This window comes from Crocodylus porosus, unplaced genomic scaffold, assembly GCF_001723895.1.
Source record: "Crocodylus porosus isolate Cpor-Errol unplaced genomic scaffold, CroPor_comp1, whole genome shotgun sequence".
Lineage (NCBI taxonomy): Eukaryota > Metazoa > Chordata > Crocodylia > Crocodylidae > Crocodylus > Crocodylus porosus.
In genome coordinates this window covers 61817532-61841361 of record NW_017728907.1, presented here as the reverse complement: position 1 = coordinate 61841361, position 23830 = coordinate 61817532, and the positions used below count along the sequence as shown (strand labels likewise).

The following is a 23830-nucleotide window of genomic DNA, read 5'->3' as shown; positions in this document are numbered from 1 at the left end:
CTTCACAGTCAGGGTGGCTAGGGTCTGGAACCAACTTCCAAGAGAAGTGGTGCAGGCTCCTACCCTGGGGGTGTTTAAGAGGAGGTTAGATGCACATCTTGCTGGAGTCGTTTGACCCCAGTACTTACTCTTTCCTGCCATGGCAGGGGGTCGGACTAGATGATCTGCTCAGGTCCCTTCCGACCCTAGAAACTATGAAACAGTGAGATCAAATGTTCCTTACAAGTGTTAACTAATCAGGTGGAGACAGTCTTTACAGACATGGCTCTGAAGGTCCTAATCAACTCTTTAAACTGCTTTGAAATCTCACAGACCCTGCCAGACTTCAATATGAACAGCACAAATGAAGTCAGGTAAGACGTGCATGAAGATGCAGGCTCACAACACAATTTTATTAGCTTGTTCGCAGCATGAATGTCATTGCTCTTTATTTTCTTGCTACTAAGCTCAGCAATTCTTTAATTAACCCGCTTTGCTCTAGCTTACTAGTTTTCTTTGTAAGCATAATCAAAGAATAACAGAATCAAATGCATTTACTATTTGATTTATTAGAAAAGTCCTGCTTTTTCTTTCTTTAATTTAATTCTAGATTGTGAAAAGTTACCAGCCTCCCTTTACAGGTTACAAACAGTACTCCACGGACTGCAGCTTGAATGTGGCTGCACATACTTATTTTTATGGATACCATGCACGTAATTTTAAGCTGTCTTCTTTCAGTCAGAGTTAAGCTGGTTAAGCAAACAGCAGTTGTCTCAGGAAGCCTCCAGATATGTCCACCGAGCAACTGGTAATGATCAGTTAGCATTAGGCAATCTACCTACCGCAAGACCACAGTATCTTTTATATGGGCAAAAAGACAGGGTTGCTACTGAGCTAGAAGTTAAGCCCTTACAAACAGTCCCAGTTGCACCTTGCATAGACGTACCTTCCTCAGTCTCTAGTTCAGAAATTGGTGCACATATAGCTGTTCAACAAGTGATCTCTGTACCTCTTGCTGTCTCTGACATTTATGACACTAGCTGGCTAGGGCTTGCTTCCAGTTAAAAAAAACTCTTCCAAAATGAACGTTTAAGTATAATGGTTTATTCCTCATCTCAGACTCCATCAGGCTGAAGCAGAATTACTCTTATAAACTTGAAAAGGGTAATGTCTGTTCTGCAGCTGCAGTGGGCCCTGCACATTCCCAAGCACAAACTCAGTCACCTGCTCCACTTGGACACTCCAAACATAGAAATACACCAGGGAGGGGACTTCAGAGACATCCCCCGTAGTTGTTCTCAAGCATGCTGGAAACCAAAGTGCAAGCAGGAGTGAGCAAGCAAGTAGGGTGTGCTTGGAAATATTCTGGCTAGCATGTGCTCCTGCTGTACTATAGACATGCTATACATATGTACCTCATGCTGCAAGTGATCCTAGAGCATGGTGCCAAAGCAGGTAAAGCATCTTGCTATGGTTCCAGAGCATTAGTTCAAACCTTCCTCAGCTCTCCTACCAAAGGCAGCCAGTAAATGGGTCCCCTGGTCATCTGGCTATAAGTCAAAGGTTGCAGGATGCAGTGCTGGCCAAATCACACTGTCACTATGGAAACTGGGGTGCTTTTACCACATTAGCCTGATGGGCCACCTAGACTCAGGCAGACCTTTGAACCCATGAGTGACTGGAGAAATTGAATTATTTTCCACAATGTGGAGGCACTACTTGGAAAAAAATGTCTAACCAGCAAGAACAGACCCATCCATCTGGTGATCCCCAAATGCTCTCTTCCTCTGACAGTGAGCAATAAAACATCATCACGACACACTCTGAGGTATCACTCACTATTGCTGAAAGCCTACACATGGGCATAAAACCAATTAAGTGCCTTTTTCATACCAAGGACAGATTGGTTGTCAAGGCTGCTTGTTTAAATTGAATTTGCATTGAAAACATGACTATCAACCAAGCACATGCAGGTCATTAGTTTAGGTAGAGATTATTAGCAAACTTGCATGTCAATAATTTTTACCTGATCATCACCAACACCGTACCTTGGAAACATGTAGAAAAGAAACTTGTCCTAATAACATGAGACAGGAAGCAAGTGTCTCATTGGTTTGGCTACCAGATTCACTAGAAAACATTTAAAAAGACACTGACTGTTGCATTGCGGATTTCAAATAGTAATGCTTACATACTGTATATATGTCACGTGTAGCAGTTCCACAACATACTGGTCTCAACCTTTCCACCATTCATGGATGCATTAAAGTGCTTGATAACTTACGTGGAATCAGTGTCCTTTTCTTTCTTCCGTATACCAAAGGCCTTCCTTGTACGCTTTTTCAGTCCTGTGGACAAAAAGAAAGGATTCAGAAGGACATCTCAATATTATGCTACTGATAGACCTTAATGAAAGCTGCTTGCACCATTAGCACCTGCAATTTAAGAAAATGAGACCTTATTGACAATTGATATGCAAACTCTTGCTTTTAGCAGTTCATCTATTAAGTTGTTTTGCATATTAATTATATTAAGTAACAATGACAACACTTCAGTATCAGTGCTAATGTACGTGCTCTTTATTTTTGGTATGAAACTTAGAAAAATATATCTCGGTGGACCCAATAATGTGTGAAAGTATGAAACCACTGAAATAATTGAGTGAATGCTCATGCTACTTTACAGTCTTCATCAGCTTTTGTTAAAAGTTTAGAGATGCACATTATTTTCTAATTCATGATTTTGTACATCCATAGTCTTGTGTTATCACAGAGAAGTAAGGCTGGAACGGACCTCAAAAATCATCTAGTCCATCTGGAGAAGGCTGCAGGTTTAATTCTCTTGAGGTCCCTTCTAGCCTTCTCTATGATAAACAAGACTATGGATGTAACAAAACCATGACACTGGAAAATAGTGTACATCTCTATACATTCTTCATTAGCTTTTGTTAAAAGTTACTGAAGAATGTAAACTAACATGAGCATTTACTCCTTAATTATTTCAAAAGTTTCCTTGATTATGTCAAAAGTTTCATACATCATCCTCAAATGTGGAAGACAAGCTTCTCCCTATCCTTTTTTTCTTTGTAAATACCACATAGAAGCAAAAACCAGCTATATCATTCTGATTGCTAAGAGCTTTGCAATTACTCAAGGTGACTTGCAGATCAATATGCTCTACAGCATTAGAAGTATTACAGAATATTGATTAACTAGGGAAAAAAATTACCCTTCCCCCAAGGTTGTACATATCCCACCTGTCGCTATGAATGAAGGATACTTCAGTTCAGGAGCAGTTTCTACCCTCCTTACACAGACTTCTGTTGCTACAGCAATACCCTTCAATTCACCTCCAAAGACCAAGTGTACAAGACTTGAATATTCCCTATTGGCCTATTGAGAAACTGGAGCTTGTGTGGCTTTTCCATCTAGTTGAAAAAATAATCCTCTAACAGTAAGTGCTGCCAGTGGATTGAGAGAGGAAGCAGAGAAAGAACAGATAACCCCCATAGCCTAAAGTTACAACTGATTTGCCAACCATAACCTTTCCAGAGAAACACAGGCCTCAAGTAGTGTTCTCTGTCCGACTGGGTTTTATTGAAATTCACCTCTTATGATGCGTTCATGCATCTCCATGTGAAACTATAATTATAAGCCAACATCTCTTCTACATACATTTATGTTACTGTTATTCAAAACAAGTTAATTTCTGAACAGTGCTGTTGCACATACCTGTTACAATGGCAAATTTGACTATACAGTAAACAGACTGGGATCCTTCCTTAAAATTAACAGGTCAGTCCCAGTACCAAGCTGTGAAGTGTCATCCTCAACCCACTTAGCCAACACATGACTGCACCATAACCTAGTGGTTTTAAATGCTTTGTTAGCCAAGGATCTAACATAATACTGAGTCATAGGCAGGGAAGAAAAGAACATCAGTGAAAGACTGAGGGTCAGTTCCCACATATAATAACATCACTGGAGGCCAGAAAAACTCTAAGTATAGACTGTGGAGTCTGATTCTCTAGGTAAAAAGTAATTTGAAAGTTTCTATGGAGAGAGAAAGCTGTAGTGGCTGCTGCAATATGTAAGCATAAAGAGACAGTGTTCTTCAGCACTGTGAGGGTGCTCTTAACAGAGGGATGCACTATACAGCTAAGTACAGACAATCAAAAAGGCTGAATTGATTCAATCTTCACAGGTCAGTCTAAATTCTGTAGACTGAACTGATAAGCAAAAGTGAACAGACATTCATTTCCTATTCCAGAAATTCAGCCCCATACCTGCAGTGGCCTGGGCCAGAAGCTGGGTGGTGCCTTCCTGCTCAGCTGGAGCAGACAGCTTGGGCCAAGGCTAGCCTGCCCACCCTGAGAGGCAGGGTTTGCCGTGGAAGTGCAGAGCAGCCTGGGATGCTGGAGGACTGTGAGTTAACTTGAAACTGGAGGGGCTTTGGGACATAAAAATCAATAAAGTGATCTAACCAAAATCAGTTAAGTCTGATATTATATCCCTTCAGGCTTATCTTAAACCAGTTTCAGCCATTTTGAAAGTGGTTTATGTGCATTGCTGAACCGCTGGTTCTAACCGCTTACGCTGGTTTATGTGTAATTTCTGTCTCTAGCCTACCTGAACATTTTCTCCAAGGCCACCAGACTAAAACAGACTTTTCTTTTACACAGTTTGCCATGCTTCTTTGTCCCACCTTTACAATTGTGCTATATTTATATAGGATGCTCCATAAATACCCAGTTCCTTGAATCTGTGTCTCTACTATCCACAATACAATTACATCCCACATTTATCCTTATAAACAAATCCATTTAGCATTTAATATCTAGCGCTAGTAATACTTACTAATATTTTTCACTGATGCTTGGACCAATGGGAAATGCATTCACTTTACCCTTATTTAGTAACAAATAATAGAAATTAAGCCTCATGTCTTGTATCACTACATACAATTCCAACCTTCTGGTCCAACATGACTGGTATCAACAGCTATGAACAACAGAAGAACTTAACACGACTTTGAGCCACTCAGTACAGCAATCAGGATAAATACCAAGAACTCTAAGATGGATTATTTCTGCTGTTGGGAAGAGGCTGGAGGTAACATGCCTGGTGACAGTAGAAGCAGCACTTTGCAAAATGACAAATATGACATTATTTCCCTTATTCTTTCAGGACTAGCTGATATTCAAATATCCTGCAAGGCACATGTACAGCATGCACACTAGTAGAGATTCGGCAGCATTTCAGGCTGAAGCCAAAGTTTGATGGGGCTGGTCAGACTCTGGAACCAACCATTTGAACAGATGGGATGTTTGCTAACCTGGGAGTATTTTGCCAGCCACTGCTGAGTGACTGAGCAGTCGGTTCCCAACTGGCCTCCCCAGGCAGGATGATTAGTGGACAGTACCCTCCTCTTTGGGATCCAGCACCACACTGCTATCTAATACTGAAAATACTCCTCCGCCAGAGGTCAGGAAAGCACTGGCATTATGCATATATTTTAATAAGATGACCTAGCTTCAGCTCAAAATGGCCCTCACCTTTTTTTTTTTTTTTTTAAGCTAACTAATGACATTTCCTAAATCAGATACTGACAGACATGATGCATCTTCTCTGAAACTGTTTTAATCCTTAGGCAGCAGCTTTTAAAGTGATGACTAGATGCTAAAGCAGACAGCCAATTAGCTGCAATGCCCATCTGGTGGCTGGCCTTGCTGTGTGTGTATCCTGTACATTCCCCAGCCAGAACAGGCACAGTTCAGCAGCTGCGGATCTACTAGCTGAACCAGAGAGAGAGAGACTTCTTCTTGGCCAGAGTGACTTGCGCTAAAATCTACTTGCAGCAGGAATCTGTCTCTTAAAGGCTCTGAAGAAGTACATTACAGGATTATCAGGCAAGGCTATCAAGAAGTCTTAGAAGTGGCTGCCATTTGGAGATCCTGACTGAGAAGCTGGAAAGCTACAGAATTAAGCAGCTTTGCCTGTTCTCAGTAACATCAATGATGTGTCCCCTGCATATTCATTCAAACACTTTTTTCTACAAGGGGCACTACAAAACCATATCTAATACAGGTAAATTAGGAGCAAGTGTGCAGTGGGGGGCAAGAGAGATCAGTGATGAGGTCAGTTGTTTTGAAAACTGATCTCTTTGTATATCTTCCCCCCCATTTTTATTTGCCAGAACCAATAATTCCAATATAATTAACACCAGAGAGATTTAACTGCTGGAAGAAAAGCCCTACTCCATTAATTTAATTTCAATTAAATGGTATTTTTTTAACAAAACAGACCATTTCACTTCAAAAGCATTTAGGCACTAGATCCAGTATTCATACAAAACAAAAAAACATCATTTGTTTTAGGATACTGCACTGCATAAGGGGAGAGTCACTGAGAACATTTTTTCAAAAAAATCAGCCAAAGCTGAACCATGCATTTCACTCTAATTATCTACCTAAAGTAGTTCTATTATATTAAAAATATAAAATGGAGTGAATTCATATTTATGACTTATGCTAAGTACATATTTTAGACAAATGCATAACCCTGGAGTATTTATTATAGACTAGTATTAATCAGCATAGGGAAGAGCAAAGTTTCACAAAATGTGGTCCAAAGAGAATTGTCTAGATACATGAAATAAACTCTTCCTTACCATTAAGCTCCCAAATAATACAGGCAAAAATACACTCAGTGGTTCTTTACTTTACTTTTCCACATAAGAAACTGCTGTACAGGAGCACTATGGGATGGTAGATACAAAGGTTGACAGTTGGGCTAGGGAAAGACATTACACATAAACTGGTTTAAGTAATCAGAAACTAGTTTAAACCTGTAACAGAACAAACCAGTTTAAGAATGGCTGAAACTGGTTTCAGATGAACCTGGTTGAATGTAGACCTGTATCAGATTTAACTGATTTGGCTCAAACCAGTTTATGCAGTGTCTGTCTCAGACCACTTGTTGGTTTAAGTTAAACCAGACTCCCCCAGCATCCTGGCATGCTCTCTGGGCTGGGCAGGACTCTCTGCTCCACAGCAGAGCTGGCCTCCTCCCTTCTGCTCCCTGGTTGCAACTTTGGCAGTCTCTGCAGGCTCCCCACTCCCCTCCCCATTCTCTGCTAAGCAGGCATTTCCCCTGTCCCTCACAGATACCTGTCAGTATTAGCTAGCAGACCACATGCTAGCTTCCTCCAGCTGTGGCATGCCGGACAAAGGCAGAATCAACAGAGATCTGGTAAGGTCCCTCTGTTTTCTTAATGGGGTGATAAACACTGAGTTAAAAGGTGATAAACGTTCCCTGCTGGGCTGTTCAGGAGGTCGGGAACCATCCCTAATCACAACATCCTGCTGGGGCCTGGCCACGCACCCCCAGAGTTGCTGTAGTGCCCCCCCGGCTTCTAGCTTGAGCCACTTCAGGCATGTGCCTGCATTTCTGGGATGTTTGTCTGTTTACACAACTGATTTAGCCTAGCCAGATTAGACTAACCTGCAAAGATTGAATCAGTTCAGGTTCAGGCTTTTTGAATGCCTGCCCCTAGCCTTATAGATCACTCCACAAAAAATGGAAGTTTGCATTATGAAAGTGCTTGAGACACTAGTGGTAGAACTCTACCCAGCACAATTCATGTCTAAAGGCATAAAGAAATATAAAAATACTTGAGTCATTGCCTAGCAAATAGGAAATGGCATTAACCACAAGATGATCATATTAGGGAGCTGAGGAACTGAAGGTATATGCAACAGCACATAATGACTGATAACATTAATTAATTATCCCCTAGCTTTACTGAATAGTAAACATAAATCTGAAACAATTAAAAAAACAAGACATTAGCAACTTTGCAGGATCATGTTGTAAACCAAGGAGCAGATGACTCAAAAATTAAAAATCAGTTGAGCATACTTTCATTACACTGTATATTATTAGCATGAGTAACTGCACAATTTTATGATATAAACAGTTGCCACTTTCCATTTCTTGGAACTAACCATCTTTCTTCATTCTGTCTTAACTTAGATTTCAGCTAGACTGTGAAGAGTGTGTTTGCCTGTGCACTTAATACTGAGAGCCAGACCTACACATTTTGCATGTGCTATATTGCACTAGTGAATTGCCCTCAACGCCCCCCACTCTGCATCCAGCCCTGCACCATGCCCACCCCATGCCACCCAACCCCCGCTCCACTCTGCATCAGGCCCTAAGCCACCCAACCTCCTCCCCTGTCCTGCTCCACATCCACCTGACCTGTTCTGCTGGAGCCCTGCCCTGCCCGTCATTCTTGGCACAGCACTGGCTGAAGCCACACCCCCCTCAAGCGCGCTATGGACAGACAGACACATAGACAGACGGACTAAGCCCTTTACATATATAGAATTCTGTTTTATGGAGAAGCCCAATAATGATTCAGCATAACCAGATTTAAAGTAGATCACCTTCATGTATTTGGAATAATAAAATCAGTGCACAAGATGAGACAGTCAAGGAACATCTAGATCCAGCCAAGGAATGTTTTAAATCCATTCACTGTCAGAAGCCTAAGTGCTTTTATTCAACACATTTGATTTCTTGCTTTTTCCTGCTTTGGAAATGTCCTTGAATCAGGGCAATTTTCATCATTCCCTGCAGTGTTCCACACTGACACCTACTGAAACCTGCAGCAGAAGTGATGCATCAACACAGATTTTCTGTGGAAAGGCAACACTGGCTTGATTGACATTATCAAATTGACAATAATCAAACCGGTCTCTGTTGAGAACTGATTTTAAGACTCGCAGTAATATAAAGGAAACAAAAATATCACCCCCCCCACCCGAGTTTCAATATTTGAATCACTACATCATCTCCAACTGTATGACACAGCATTTACTCTGTCTTCCCTATTACTATACATGATCCTCATAACACCATGGGTCAACTCAAAAGGTCTAGAACCCAGACCTGAAATTAAGCCTCACCGAAGACTAAGGAACTTTTGCTACTGACTTCTGGAGATCTGGGGTGAAATCCTGAGGATTGCTGAAGGCTGCCATATTTTTGTGCCTCACTGTGGAAGTTAAACTGTGCCCAGGGCCTCTTGCTACTGCTGACTGCAGCTTATATTTCTGGGAATAGCGACAAGTGTGTGGTACGATGCAAGGCTCCATTTGTTCCATGAAGACCTTCAGCGGATGTTTGGGAAGCGGGGGAGGATAAAGGCGGTGGATATATAAGGGAGCAGTGGATAATCGATTTTGCTAAATTACCCCTTGGGGAATAAAATATTCCAAGAATCAAAAGCAGCAGTTGTGGACACACACACACACACACACACACACACACACACTAGCGATGTTAAAATAGTCAGCCCTTGTCCAGATGTAGGTCTCCAAGAATAACGTACAGTGCCAACATCTCAAAAAAGCTACTAACAGCAACTAGCAGTGACTAAAATGCAAGTGGTTTAAGAGAATAGACTAGAAAAAGTCAGTGACTAGATCACCTAGTTAAACTCAGGTAAGAAACAGAAGTCACCGAATGGAGCGATTCAGCTGTGCTGTGATCCCATGGTACCACTATTCTGCTTCCCGGGGCAAAATACACATTGCCCCCAGTCCCGCTCTTGATGGTAGATCAAGCTGTTGATCACATTGCACAAGGGTCGATGTGATCTCTCCGCTTTCCCTGTCGCTCCAGACCCATGCTGTTGGTCTGGGGTGGTGGGGAAAAGTGCTTCCCTGTTCAGCCAGCCCCAGAGTGGCTGGGGGGCAGAAACCCCCAGGCTGGCTGAGCAGGGAAGCACTTTTCCTTAGCCCCACTGAATGGAAGAATCTACTTTCCCCAGTGCCCCAGAGCTGCACTGTGAGTCTGAGGCAGTGGGGGAAAGACTGTCTCTGGGGCTGGCTGAGCAGGGAATGTCACAAGGGAATATATGTCAATAAAGCAGCAAAGTTTATTACTACTTTTTGTTGCACCACTGATTTTCCTGCCATGTGGTGCAACAAAGGTTAAGGATGTCTATTTGCTCAGAATTTGTGTCACCTTAAAATTTAAGGCAGCACAAATGACAAGTCAGATGAGGTCCATTTTCACACCAGAGACCGGAACAGATGTCCTCTTTGGAGCATGAGTAGTGCAATACAGCGGCTCCACTTCACAGACATCTAACGTTCTTGGGGCTGTGATCCCCCAAAGTTGGTCCCCTCGCCCTCCCAGGGCTTCACGGGCCTAATTCTCGGTGGGGGGCGAGGGGGTAGGCCCTTGGTTGCCCCACCCTGACTCAGGGCACACATGTGCAAGCAGAGAAACCCCACCTTGCAGACATGCCGGTGTCATGGGGTGAAAGAATCCCCCAGCAGGTGTCTGCAAAACAGGGGGAGGAACTCCCCTAGAGGTTTCCCCGCTCCACTTGCATGCTGTACCTTGGCCCGACCGATCTGCGGGACACCCGGCATCTGCCAAAACTGAACAGATGTCACCCACAGAAAGGCGGCACAAATTCTTCAGACTTCTGTTGGAGTCATAACATTTAAGCACTGGTAGCACAACAACGGGCTACAATGTCTGTTCACTCGGCTTTTGTGCTGCCATAAAAATTTTTACGGCCGCACAAAGTTGACATCTGTTTGTAGCCAGAGGGTGAAGCATGCATTTGTGAGTAATTTTACAAGAAAGAAGCCAAATCTACCACCTGGAAGCCTGAAAGCTGACACCTTGGCTCCTGCCTTTTGTTCAAGCTCAACTTGCATTTTCACAGAGCTCCGAGGCACCTGAATGCAAGAGAAATTCCTTGCCCAGGAGACCGTTCCATCTCCCCACTCTCCTGTGAAATATGAAACATCATAACGAGAAGGAAACATATTTCTACATTCTGATTGCCACCAGACAGCTCTGAGGTAAAAAGACTGTTTAAACTTCTACCTGAGCCTAATTTGCACAAAGTGAACTTTTCCAACCAGGAGATCTTACAAGACCTTCAAACTCTCCTGTGAAATATGAATTTTCATTTCCACCTAGGAGATATTTTACAATCTTTGTGTTCTCCTATGCCTGAAGAAGGGTATGTGTGCCCAAAAGCTTGCAAATAAAGATTTTTTTTTGCAAATATCTAGTTGGTGTAATAAAAAGATATCACTTCCTCTATGAGTTCTGATTCCTTTAACCAAGGGCGCTTGTCCACCTAGCGCTGTTCCTGTTTCCATGTGACAAAAATTGCCTTTGCACTAAAAGATTTCCTGCCCCAAACCCAAAAAGCCCTATGCAAGAAGCGCGCAGAATAAGTGGGAGGCAAAGTGGGGCAACCCCTTTGGGTGGCCTGCGGTACCAACCCCTGATGCCAAGGCAGACTTGTGAGGAGAAGGCAGGCAGGCTTTGCTGGGGAGTTGGGGAGCACTGCTTATTGAACTCAACCCCCACAAAAAGCCACTGGCCCAAAGCCACTGGCAACCTCCAACAAAAGAAACCCAACACAACCCAAGAAAATAAACCAACCAACGAATCAAATACTACCTTAAAATGCCCCCGATGGAGATTAGAACCAGGAGGTCGAGAGGCTAAAATTGTTATGACGTGTCCCCTAGCACTTTTTCACTAGTAACAGCATATTAAACCATAACATGCTAAATAACATACACGTTATGTCATTAGTCGTGGTACATTACAACAGTGAAAGATCCCCAGGAATGTCTTTAGCCAGAAAAAGCCGATGTCATGGACGAGCGCCCCAAGTGATATTACACTGCAAGCATATTCTCACGTACAGACAGTTTTGCACTGAAAAACTTTTGAGTTAATGTTTTCTTCTGTGAAAGGGGTAATAAGTCCGCTTGCTACTTCTAGAAACTAGAGGAAATAGGTTTTGCCTAAAGTGACAGGTGAGCATGATAAAGCCATTGAACAAGACAGGACAATGAAGATTTTATATTTGAGAGTGTTTTCTGGATACCTTATAGTAACATAACCTTTCCTTAGGCTTTCCACTAAGAAGTTGGAGATTGATGTAGATATTGTGTTTGCAGAATAAAAGGAGAGAGCTGATGTCAAATGATGCCTGTGAAGGGTCCACACATTTAGAGCATTCCTGTAGCTCAGTGCCCAGAGCCAAGATAAGTTAAACTTACCTATATACTCCAAAGCCCATCTTTTCTTGTCCCCAATTTCCTGTAGCCCATCTTTTCTTGTCCCCAATAGCCTGAGGCAGGTATAGGCTAAGATAGAAAAAGGGCTACTCATAAATAATTTATGTTGTGACTTTGTGAAATAGGTACTCAAAGCACTGGATGGTGTCCTTTGTTGAATTATCCCCCCACCCCCCCCCGTATAAATACATAATATTACTCTTAAACCTAGAACAGTATTTCTGATTTTGGAATGAATAACCATTCTAGCAGAATTTTCATTAAGTCCCCCATAACGAACATATTACATAAACATATACCTACATTAAGAAAACATTCGTTATGTAATTTATGTATATTCAAGCACAAGAATGTTAGGAGATAGCAGAATTATTCTTGACTATGGAAATGTAATTTTGCTCCACTCTGTACCCATACTGTACACTGACTGGAGCAGGAACCATGTGGAAAATTATTATTTAAAATTATTATATAAAACATACCACACTTAGATGCGCTGAGAGGGGGGCACAGTGAAGGTGACAGGCAAATGCACCGATAGCATTGTCTCCCTTTGGGATGCTTGACTTTGGAACAGTAGTGTAACTGAGGGTGGACACACAGTGCACCAGCCTTGATGGCTGACTTGAAGGGAAAGCCAAAATGAAGCAGCGGTCAGATGTAGGGAGCCTTTTGCACCCCCTATTGCACCCGCTGCTACTCTTGCTGCCAAATCCCCTGCTGCCTCTTACTGCCAGCAATGGCATAGTCACTCCAGGTTTGGGAAATGCTGCCCCAGGGTACAAAACATAAATAGTACATCTCTGCTTTGGAATTAAACATAGGCTCCTGCTGTGCAACTCCTAAATTTTAATTAAAGATGAAAAATTGAAAACAGGTTCTAAAATGTGCAACTGGAACCTTGGACCCTCACAGTTTGTCTGAACAGGAGTTTATTACTTGAGCTGTAGACTTAGAGTGGACTTTTTACTGAACATTAATTTTCAAAGCCTGGTTTTAGCTGAAGTCAAAGTTTCCTATAAATAGGAAATTCTGAGAAAGTTTTGCTTCAGAAACACCATGTTTCAGGAACACATTTCTCTTCCATGTTTCTAGAACACATTTCAATGACATGATATTCAAATAAAGAATATCTTAGGCTCCATACATCTGAAAAGTTCTTATCAGCTGCACTGAGGACATTGCTTAATACTCCATAAATGGCTGTTAAGTGCAAATGGGCCCCTGGGTCCAACAAATGGTCAGCTGGAGGCAAAGCCAAGCCCATCTTACTGTTCTTCTGCAGCCTGACTATGCAGCTGGTGAGGTAAAGAGTAAGAAACTTGAAGTGATGGAAGTTATAATTAAAAAATACTCCCCAACTAAAGAAACTAATAAAGTTAATCACTGGCAGATAACTAGCTGCTTAACTGAGCAACTAACTCAGAGAAATCAAGCACCTGCAGGGGCCTGTCTACAGCTACACAAATAAAGGTTATTGTTACTTCCTCTCTTTCATGTTTGCTTGTGCTTACTGAATTCAGTGATCACTACAGAACTATAATTAAATAGCTACTGTTAGTTTATAGTGGTCCCACATTTAAACCAGACCCAGCTCCAGAACAGAACAGCTTCAGAGGGGCCCCAAAAGATACCGTTTCTTTTCACATTCTAGCTAAACTGACTTAAGTTTCTTGGGGCAGTAACAAAGCTCTGCAAGGATATCTTGCCCAAGTTTGCTTCGGACTCATCCTATTTGATGCAGACGCTTCAGCACTATATGATCAAAGAGTAAGGAGTTAAATCTTGGGACAGCACAAGATCACAGACATACTGGGTGCGTCTACGTGAGACACTAACTGCACAGTAGCCTAAATCTACTGAGCAGTAGTGTGCAGGGTAAAACCTGTCCTAATGTGCTACTGCGCAGTAGTATTAGGCTACTGTGCAGCTAGAGTCACTAAAAAGCTGTGCACCGGCACTACTGCGCAGTAGCACCAGTTATTGCATATTGATTTAGTACTTGGTTATACAAATACTAAATGCACAGTAACTACAGTGCATTAATGAACATGTAGATGTACCCGCTAAATACGATTCAGAGCCCAGGGACTGATGAATAAGGAAGCACAAGGCAATGATTTTGGCTAGCTGAACTTTGATCTCATAGTTTCGTAAACTTACATTGCATATGATGATGCATTCAATTTATCTGGCATGTAAATTTTACTGTGACTTATTTCATATCTAAGTGTGTTAGTAATGTCTAGGTAAGATCGACATCCATCTCACTCAACAGCATAATTCACGTTGTATTCTTTGATGTTGGAAAGAAGAGAAAAGTAAGACTAGCAAAGTGACATGTATTATTAGTTGAAAAAGATCTCAATGATTGACTGACTAAATATTTCAACCAAACATTCTGCTCAATTATATAATAGGTTTACAGTATGAATTCAGCTTAGTGATGCAGATTAGGAAGTTATTGTTAAAGTGTAGAGTAAAAATAAAGCATGATTTGCAATGCCATTTTCTAACAGCCTGAGGAAATGCCCATGGTTGAAATATGTTTCAACAAAGATTTACTTTCATAGCATAAAAAGATTTATATAAAAGCACTTGACAGACAGCATGCCCAGGAGACAGCATGCTTAGACAAATTCACATTGTTTTTTTATCCTATGTTTGATCACGAACGCTTCTAATCTGAAATCTCTTTTATTAAAGCTATGCTGACGTCAATCTTTGCCTTCTTCCCCTCACTACAGTTTTCTTTTACCTCAACAGAAACACCATATTATTTGTTTCAAAGCAAACACCACTCATATCAAGATTTTCTGCCCCGACCACCCTTATCCATAAGGATTCAGTGTAAGGCTGTCCTTTTCTCTTTTTTACTACATCCTCCTCCACCCATGCATCCAGCTTTGTTGTGCTTCACCCTACCAAAGCTATTCTTGAAGTCAGCCTTTGTGGGGTGTGTTAAGGTCAGCCATTCATTTACCACTATACTGAAGATGTCACCGCCACTTCTGGCTCAAATGGCCTGAGTTCAGGGTTAATAAGAGTTATTGTCTTTGTAAACCTATATTTATATTGATATATTGACTTTATTTTGAGCCAGATATGGCAGATGAAAACACTACGTTAGCACAGGCCTTGATCCACCTTGGCCTTTGGGTTAGCGTGCACTGCCTGCCCTCAACAGGGCCCTCCCAGGCAGCGGGCAAGGGAACGCTCAATGATAAAACACTGGCAACGATGGGCCAATAACGGAACATACACTAGTGAGAGCACATCATATGGGATACAAAAGCATAAAGATAACCAAAACAATGAATTCAGATGTTGAGGCAGGGTTGCACTAGCAGAACCTGCTAGCAGGCTAAATAAAGCAGCTTATAGCCCCTTCATAATACAACAATAAGGACACAAGTTTACAATAAAAATCCCAAAGCCATGAGGAACAAGAACACAACAATTGCCCAGCAGCTGTGCCCAAAGAAGAAATGGTACCAGGGGAAAGGACCCATTACCTTAAAGGAACACCATCACCCTTTCCTAGGTCACATGGCATAGGAGGCCCCCCGTAACCATGAAACCACCCTTAATGGGCAGAGGTTCCCCCCCTACACCCAAGGGTGGGGTGTCCCCCTCCCCAGCAGTGATCCCTTCAGCACTACCAGCCCAGTGCACCGACCCGTGCACCGAGGGCTCCTGCCTCGTGCAGCCTCCAAGGTCCCTTCCGCTCTCCGTGCACCCACCCATGCACCGCCACCACAGCTCTTTCCATGGCTGGACTGGGATGCAGCCATCTGCTGCTTCCCGCTTGGTGGAGGCACCTTCAGGGTGCTTCTGGGGCAATTGCTCCGCCCCGCTGGTGAGCCCTACCAGCTGTTCTGCAGCCCCATCTTCCTCATCCGTCATCAAAGCCTCCTGTGTGCTCAGCACGTGGGCTTTTATTCCCTCCAGGCTTTGTCTCCAGATTGGGAACAGACCAATGGGAAAGCCTGAGGGGTTAGTTCCCCCTCAGGTCCTCTGTTTCACCTCACCCCCTAGGTCAGGGCAGGGCAAGCCTCTCTCCGACCTTCTTCTGATTGGTGGGGAAGGGGAATTGGCCTGAGCCATCTGGCTCAAGCCATCAAGCTGGGCTGCCACTGGCAAGCCTGGCACACACGTATAAAATCTAAATGACAAGTTTAGTAAAGAGCCTGCTCTCTAGCCTATACCATATTTTATCCAGGTATCACAGATATTACACGTACTCCCTGAGCAGAAACTGGAAGTCCTAGACGCAAACCTGAGAAAACAGACCAACTGAATCCTCTCAAAGACCTTTTTGAAGAAAATGCAGCAGAAACTGGGAGGAAGTGGCAGCAGGGTTTGAACTGTACTTCCTTGTGCCAAGTGCAGACAAGAAAGGCCTGAATAGCATTTTGTCTTCAAGAGGCAGGTGCAGAAGCAATTTCCAATTTTAGAATGACACAAATAATAATACAGATCTTCATAAATAAGTCTGACCCAAGGACAAATGTCACATATGAGGGGCACAGACTTTCCACCAGAAATCAGGCAAAAGGTTAATATATAACCCAAAATGCAGCACCAACCTGCCAATTGGAGGAACTGCGGGAAACCTTTGTTGAAGATCCCATTATGTGCATTATTGTATCGGATTTATTGTTTGCAAGATTGCAGAGTGAGGCTGATTTAACCCTTGAATGTGCTATGGTCATACAGATAACAAGGAACTGACAGAAAACATTTTTTTCTGGGTCACTCAGGCCTTTCACATGCATTGCTTTGTCCAGAAAACCCAATACATGAGCTTAGAAGAAAGAAGTCAGGAACTGGAAGGTGTCCTGATGCCAAGAAAAATCTTTTGACAAAGGAAATGAATAAAACAAGTAGTCAGGGATAATTAAAAGCTGTTTTAGATATGGCTGTGGCCATGTTGTTAAGAAATGGTCCTGCATAAGACAAGAAAGCTGGATAGGTTATAATTTTGCAGGTCTGGAAAGAAAAGGCAAACAAATTTTAACCCTTCAAGAGATAGATGCAGTAACCACCATGTCCCCCTGAACCTGAAAAACTTAATACAAAGGTTCTTGGGAATGGTTACCTGTCTACCTAAATTTACTCCACATGCTACACTAACAGCTCCTTTAAGCCAGGTGCTGAAAAAACAAATGTGTCCGTCTGGATGCTAAGGCATGAAAAGGCATGTTTTCAGCTGAAATACTTTCTGATGAAGGCACCATTACTGACATACTGTAATGACAAAGAACCCTTAAAGTAGATGCCAGTTCTACCATATTAGGGGCTGCATTACTGCAAAGAGCGTCTTTTGTTATTATGCCTTGAAACCTCTGACAAGACTCCAACAGAATGAGGTCCAAATAGAAAATGAAATGCTAATAGTGTTTAGCTTTACTCTATTTCATCAATACATCTTATAACAAAACAGTTGTTGAAACAAGCTTCAAGGTGTGGATTTTAAAAAGGCTTTGCACAATGCTTCAAAAATACAAAGATGGTTGCACACACTCTAGAAATATGATCTGGAAGCAGTATACAAGCCAGGAAAAGACTTAGCAATTCCTCATACCTTATCAAGATCATACACTCAATGGTGAAGGATTAAGTTCAGAGAAAGCTGATGCTGCATTGTATTTAATAATGACCTATTTGCCAATATTAAAAAGAATTGAAAACAGCTACTGCAAACCTAAAAGCAAACTGTTTTGCAAAGATGACCAGAGAAGAGGTCTGAAGTACTAGACAATACTTGCGCTGCCTGGTGTTACAGAGAAGAAATAAATGTGCAAGATGGACTTGTCTTTAAGAGACAAAACCATAGTATGAGAAAAAGTCACAAGAAATAAATCTTAGCTATTATTCAGAGTTACTCCATACTATTGGCCAAATAGAAGATATGGCAGACTCCTGAGAGAGATGTTAAATGCATAGACACACAAATTAAAAGGAACCAACACGAAACTGGGTACGGACCTGCTGGAGTTTTTGTAACTTGTTTCACTATTATTCCAAATACAGTACATAGATGTATGCTTGCTTCAAGATAAAAATTAATATGTCTGTCATCAGACAGTGCAAATCTGTATTTGCAAAGCATGGCCTACCTGAAGAAGTATGTGACAAGAGTCACTATACTTCAGCAAAGCAACGTGATTTCATTCACAAAGCCTCAGCTTGATTTCCTCCAACAATCAAACAGAAATGGCAGAGAGAGCTATTCAAGGATTCCTATCGTTACCTATTGGGTTATTGCAGCATATCTATGGAAGATGCAGGATTATCTGCTCAACCCTTCATGGCAAAAGGACCAGAGTTCCAACTTCATCACAGTGACTGCAGCCTAAACGAATCCAAAGAGGCATACAAACCAACTGAAAAGAGAGATAAGCCAAACAGAAATATTTTCCTGACAAAGCTGCAAGGCCATTATAACCCCCAGAAAATTGAGAATTTGCATTCAAAGAGATGCAGAAACCTACACACTGGTAGGAGATCTTATACTATGGAGCAAGAGGAAGGCCATGTTTATGGAAGAAACAGAAGGGGTCTGATGACTACTGAAGAAACTGTACATGTGAAAAGAGAAGAGGAGAAGCTAATCATACTTGATTCAACATCCAAATCAGAAATACAAGAAATATCACAACCAAGCTAAGTAACTAATTGAGTCTCAAGTGGGCAGTTCAAATACAAAGAGAGAAAGTTGACACTGATTTTCCTGTTGCTAATTCTGATGCTCTTTGTTATCACCTCTAAAAGCTGGATCTGAAACCCTGTTAGACGTGTAGATAAATGATTCTAGGTTCTTGAAAAAACTTTGGAATGAGAATCAAATTTCCAGAATGAGATGGGTGTGGGAGAAGAAGAAGAGACCATGAAAAGGAAATGATACAGATCAGTCACACTGGGACCAGGAAGCCATGCAGTCAAAGCTAGTCACATATGTACATATAGTTTATGCTAGTGTTTAATATCAGTTAAAAATGTCTAGTATTTTATATGATGGACATACTGGAGCTATTACAATAAAAGGGCTGAAAGCACCCTTAAGGGATCGGAAAAAACCTCAGCAGCTGTTAAGGACGATCCCCTCAGCCCAAGTGCTGTGGAAGGTGGCAATAAAGCCATCTGTTGAGTGGGACTGGGAGGGTGTAGAGCCCACCCAAGCACTTCTTCCCAAATGCCACAGCTTCATGAATCTTGCCTTAAAGGGTTGTTTTTTAAAATTTCCTTTTGCTAATTGCCACGAACTTCTCCCTACACTAAGGTTATTTCTACCTTGCGCTCGAGCATTAATTTAAGAAATTGCTGGAAAGAGTAAAATAGACACTTCAAGGGAGACAGCACTTGCTTTTTCTGGTGGTTTTGCCTTTCCATTTTACTGTATGTGGGCACTATATATTTTTTAGTGTAACAACATTTATCTAAAGAGTGAAAACAACATTGTGGTCTTATTTGCACAGTACTATTTGCATTTAATTCAAATTCTTAGTACTGTGTTGGAAATAATTCATAGTATAATATTTCGTAGACTGGGGGTGCTCAACCTCTTCACCACATGCCAAATCCAGCCCATCGAGCCATGGCATCTGGCCCAGAGGGCTCCCCATGGGTTGGGAAATGTGGTGGTGGAGGAGCAGTGGTAATTAATACTGCCACCTCACCCCTAGTTGTCAAATTCCTAAGCCCCACACAACTGGGTTGGGGCTGGGCTGGTCAGGGCCAGGGCATGCCCCGTCCCCCACACAACTGGATTGGGGCTGGGCTGCCCTCTGCATACATCTGTGCAGCTGAATTGGGCCTTGTTGCACCCACCCCATACACCAGATCAGACCCACTGGCTAAATCCAGCCCATGGATGGACTAGGTACTGTTCATCTGGCCTGCTGGGCAAAATGGTGGAGTACCACTGTTGCAGACCATTCTGATGCAGCTCCCGCAGCTACAAATACAGAAGCATGCTAAATACATTCAAGGGAGGTCAAACTTTACCTTGAAGAAAAACAATTTAGAACTTATTTGGCTGCTCAAGTGACTTAGAAATTAAAATTATATACTTATTTTGTGGCCTTCCCTCCACCCCCCACAATTAAATTAGCAATAATTTTTCAAAACAGATCAATATGAAACCTTCTCTTATATTTTCATATCATCCATAGCATACAGAGCATCTTTGTTCTAATGTATGGAGATTCTTTTCAAAAGACAAGATGTACTACCAAAACTAAACACTGCAATCATTTGCATCAGACACCTTTAGAAATGCATGTCAGTGTCCTAAAACTAGGAGCTCACAGAAATGCATTTTTTTCTTTCATTACACTCGGGAAATGTTTCCTTATGGCTTGTAATAATTCTGTAGAGCAAAATAATAGCCTCTAGCCAGAGAAATCACAACAGCGGTGCTAGTACAGGATGTGCTAGGAAACTGGACACATCGTGCATGACCACTGTAGGTAGCAGAATGGGAGAGATTAAAATGATCCAGTATCTGGTTAACAGCAACGCTGGAGGGGAGAATTCTGAAATCATTTCTGAAGCTACCAGCTTCTCTGGCCTCTGTCGTGTTCACACTGAGGACTTTGTATCTTCTTGATTTGAAGGATGCTAGTACATGCAAGTGTACAGCATTACAAATTTGAAAATTTCCTGCCTAAAATGTTGTAAATCCTTCCCGTACATCATTTCAGAAATTAGGTTAAGGGATATACTCGGAATGTAGGGTGCTATATGAAAGATGCCACTTTGAAGATGCTTGCCAGAAAAAAAAAATTACAGAGACATGTACCAGTAATCATTAATATTCAACATTTGCTGTCTATTGTTTTAAACAACACCCCAGAGGAAGCATGGAAGGGGTGAGTGTTGGCTGTTGAATGGGAAGCACTGCACTGCAGTTTCAGGGCCTTCTAATATTGCTCGCTTTAGACATTCACAGCCACAGGAGGTATATTTTTCTTCTTCATTACCAATTTAAGTAATGCACAACCTAATGGGAGGCTGGCATTTATCCAAAGAGCAGAATGGTGGCTTCAAAGCCTGGTTTAAGGAAATAAATGAGAAGAGCTGGCTTGCCTATAATGAGAAGCAGGAGAGGGAGAGAGAGACTTTGTCCTATTTACCCAGGCACAACAACACAAAAATTGTCAGCAGGTTTACAAGCATTCTACAAACTACCAGGAATATCTTCTAGAAGGAAGTTACCCGTCTAACGGGAGATTTCAGAAGCTGAGATGGGGAAAGCAACATGTTAATGGGGCTAGGAAATGACTACACAGAAAGTTACTTCTGCTGGTCTTTCATTATTAACACTGTTTTTCTTCTCTGCACATCTTGTCGACATCTTACCAGTAAGCTGCCCAGACCTGACTGCATCATTCCAGATGTGGCCTCAGAAGAGTGAGGGACAAGGTTAGTATTGTGCTGCATGAATCTCAGTTGTATTGTATTCTCGGCTGCCATGTTCTGTGACATGCAGCTATCTAGTGTACTGTTGGTCTATTATAACTACTTTGGGAAAATCTTGGTTCACTATTTCTGCTCTTTTGTTTTCTTCCATTCGTTGTAGATCTATGACGATTTTCCTAGATGCATTAGCTTGCAGCTTTTGAGCTGAAAATGAGAATTCCCTTCCCCAGTTCCACATGTACATGCTCATAAAACCATTTTCTGCTGAGGTACCTTGTGAGGTGTCTTTATAACAGTGAAGGTGTTGTACTAAGCATCTAAACTAAAGCCTTTACATTTGCTTTTGGCTTACTTTGTTGAGGAAATAAAAAGCAACCACTGTTTAACTCCTCTGAATCACAAAATGTGTCATGTCTAAGGAATGTCAAAAAATAAAAATAAAATATATAAAAGGGTCTTCTTTTCGTCTTAGCATCAACAGAATAATCTGACCTAGGAGCTTGGGAATATATGTTTTACAAATCAATATTGAACAGAACTGCAACATGGCTTCTTTCGTAAGTACAGTTCATTTTACTCCAGAGACAAGATCAGCTGCTAGTTTAATGAAATTTTAAATTAAGATAGTAGAGGTGGATGAGCTGGGGTGGAACCAGCACAAAGGCACACGGTTGACAGCCCTGAGGTTGCAAGTTTGAGCCGACAGCAGAAGTGCTTATGGCACAGCTTGTCAGATTGCAACAAGTCTGCAAATTCTGCTACATACCTTATCACAAGGACATGAAAAAGGAAAAGTGGATGTCTCATGAATTTTGAAAGCACATTTCAAACACTTTGGCATGGAAGACAGCCAGGATAGTGATTCTAACACAGTTCTTAATTACTGCAGCTCCTAAAATTTGCGTGTGCATCTCTATTCTTTAAATTTCATTACATCCTATGGCTTTCAATGGCATGGTGATCTAAACCAATCCTTGGACCAGATCATGTAACAAGGCCCCCCTCAGCACCCTTAATATAAAGAAGAACTAAACAGACATCATGATTCAGCTTGCATATGGAATAAAATATCGTGCCAGTGAGTTTTTCAGCTAGAACAACTCAGTACCTTCATTAATATTTTAACTGAATTAATTTACAAGTATAATTGCAGATGTTACACAGTGGGAGTAGAAGAAAGAAGAGATGACTAGAAATAAACAAACTGGAGTGAGAAAGGAATAATATTTTTACAGTGTCTACTTCATGCAGTCTAGAAATAGACCGTTAGGACAGGATTTGTTCAAAGCCCATGATGAATTTTGGAACATTCAGAGTAGTCCTTAAAATGCTAGCTGAACACTGGCAAGGTATTTTATTCCACGTGCAAACTAAACAAAGCTATATATAGTATCCAGGCAATTAGATAAACTGGTAAGCAGATCTCTTTGTCTGATTAAGGCCTAAATCCATAGCATGCACTATGTGCAAACTCTTTTCCCCATCTCTAGACACTTCGTAACAATCCACCGTTTCTATAAAAATTAAACCACATAATTAAACAGGTTCCTAATAGGGCATTTAAATAGTTAGCATAATGAGCTAAATAGAATTGGGAGGGGAGAAGGGGAAGCAGAAATATGTTCTATATTGGTATTCATGTACCTTTTGTTTGATTGGGTATATTTTCATATTTTAAGCCTTTTTTGGTTAAAACCCATACTGAGACCATTACGTTAACTTAAAAATGCATTTCCTAGACTTTCCTAACTCAGAAAATTAGGACTATGTGAAGAGTATTTTACCAGCCCCAAGGTGATACCCCCACCTGCCCCCAAGGGCTGTGGCCTAGGCTCACATGGCACCATCCTGAATACCCATTGACATCCTCAAGATTTGCTAAGACCCACAACTTTTGCTCCAGTGAAAACAATACAAACAGTGATCATCCAGCTTTATGAACCAGACCAGACCAAAGAGTGCTCTCCTCTTACCCCAGCAAGCAAGCCTTGAACTAGAGTTGTGGTGAGGTATAGACTAAAACATAGCACCATGCTAGCCTGGATCCTCGCCCCCCCAAAGGTATTGTTGGTATGGCTGGTAGCAGTCCCACATGCTCTTGCGTGGGTTTCAAGCAAGGACAGGTTCAGAGCCAGACAATAATATCATCTTTTGGGTCCCAGGACAGTAGCCAACTCTGTCACTCCAGAGATATGGGTGAAGCCGGGCGGCAGTCAAAGCTTTGGCCTTTTGAGAGTCCGGGTCCCCCCCTCGCAGCTCAGGGTTGCAGTGACAGTGGGCTCCGTTCAGGTAGGG

At 41.9% G+C, this 23830-nt stretch overlaps 1 protein-coding gene across 1 annotated transcript in view; it reads right to left on the bottom strand.

Annotated features, from left to right (window-relative positions):
* Positions 1 to 23830, bottom strand: part of SGIP1 (SH3 domain GRB2 like endophilin interacting protein 1) — a 200262-nt gene that overhangs the window by 110569 nt on the left and 65863 nt on the right. The window contains exon 4 of the mRNA XM_019531590.1: positions 2264 to 2327. Within this exon, the coding sequence (XP_019387135.1) occupies positions 2264 to 2327 (64 nt within the window). The remainder of the gene's footprint in view (positions 1 to 2263; positions 2328 to 23830) is intronic.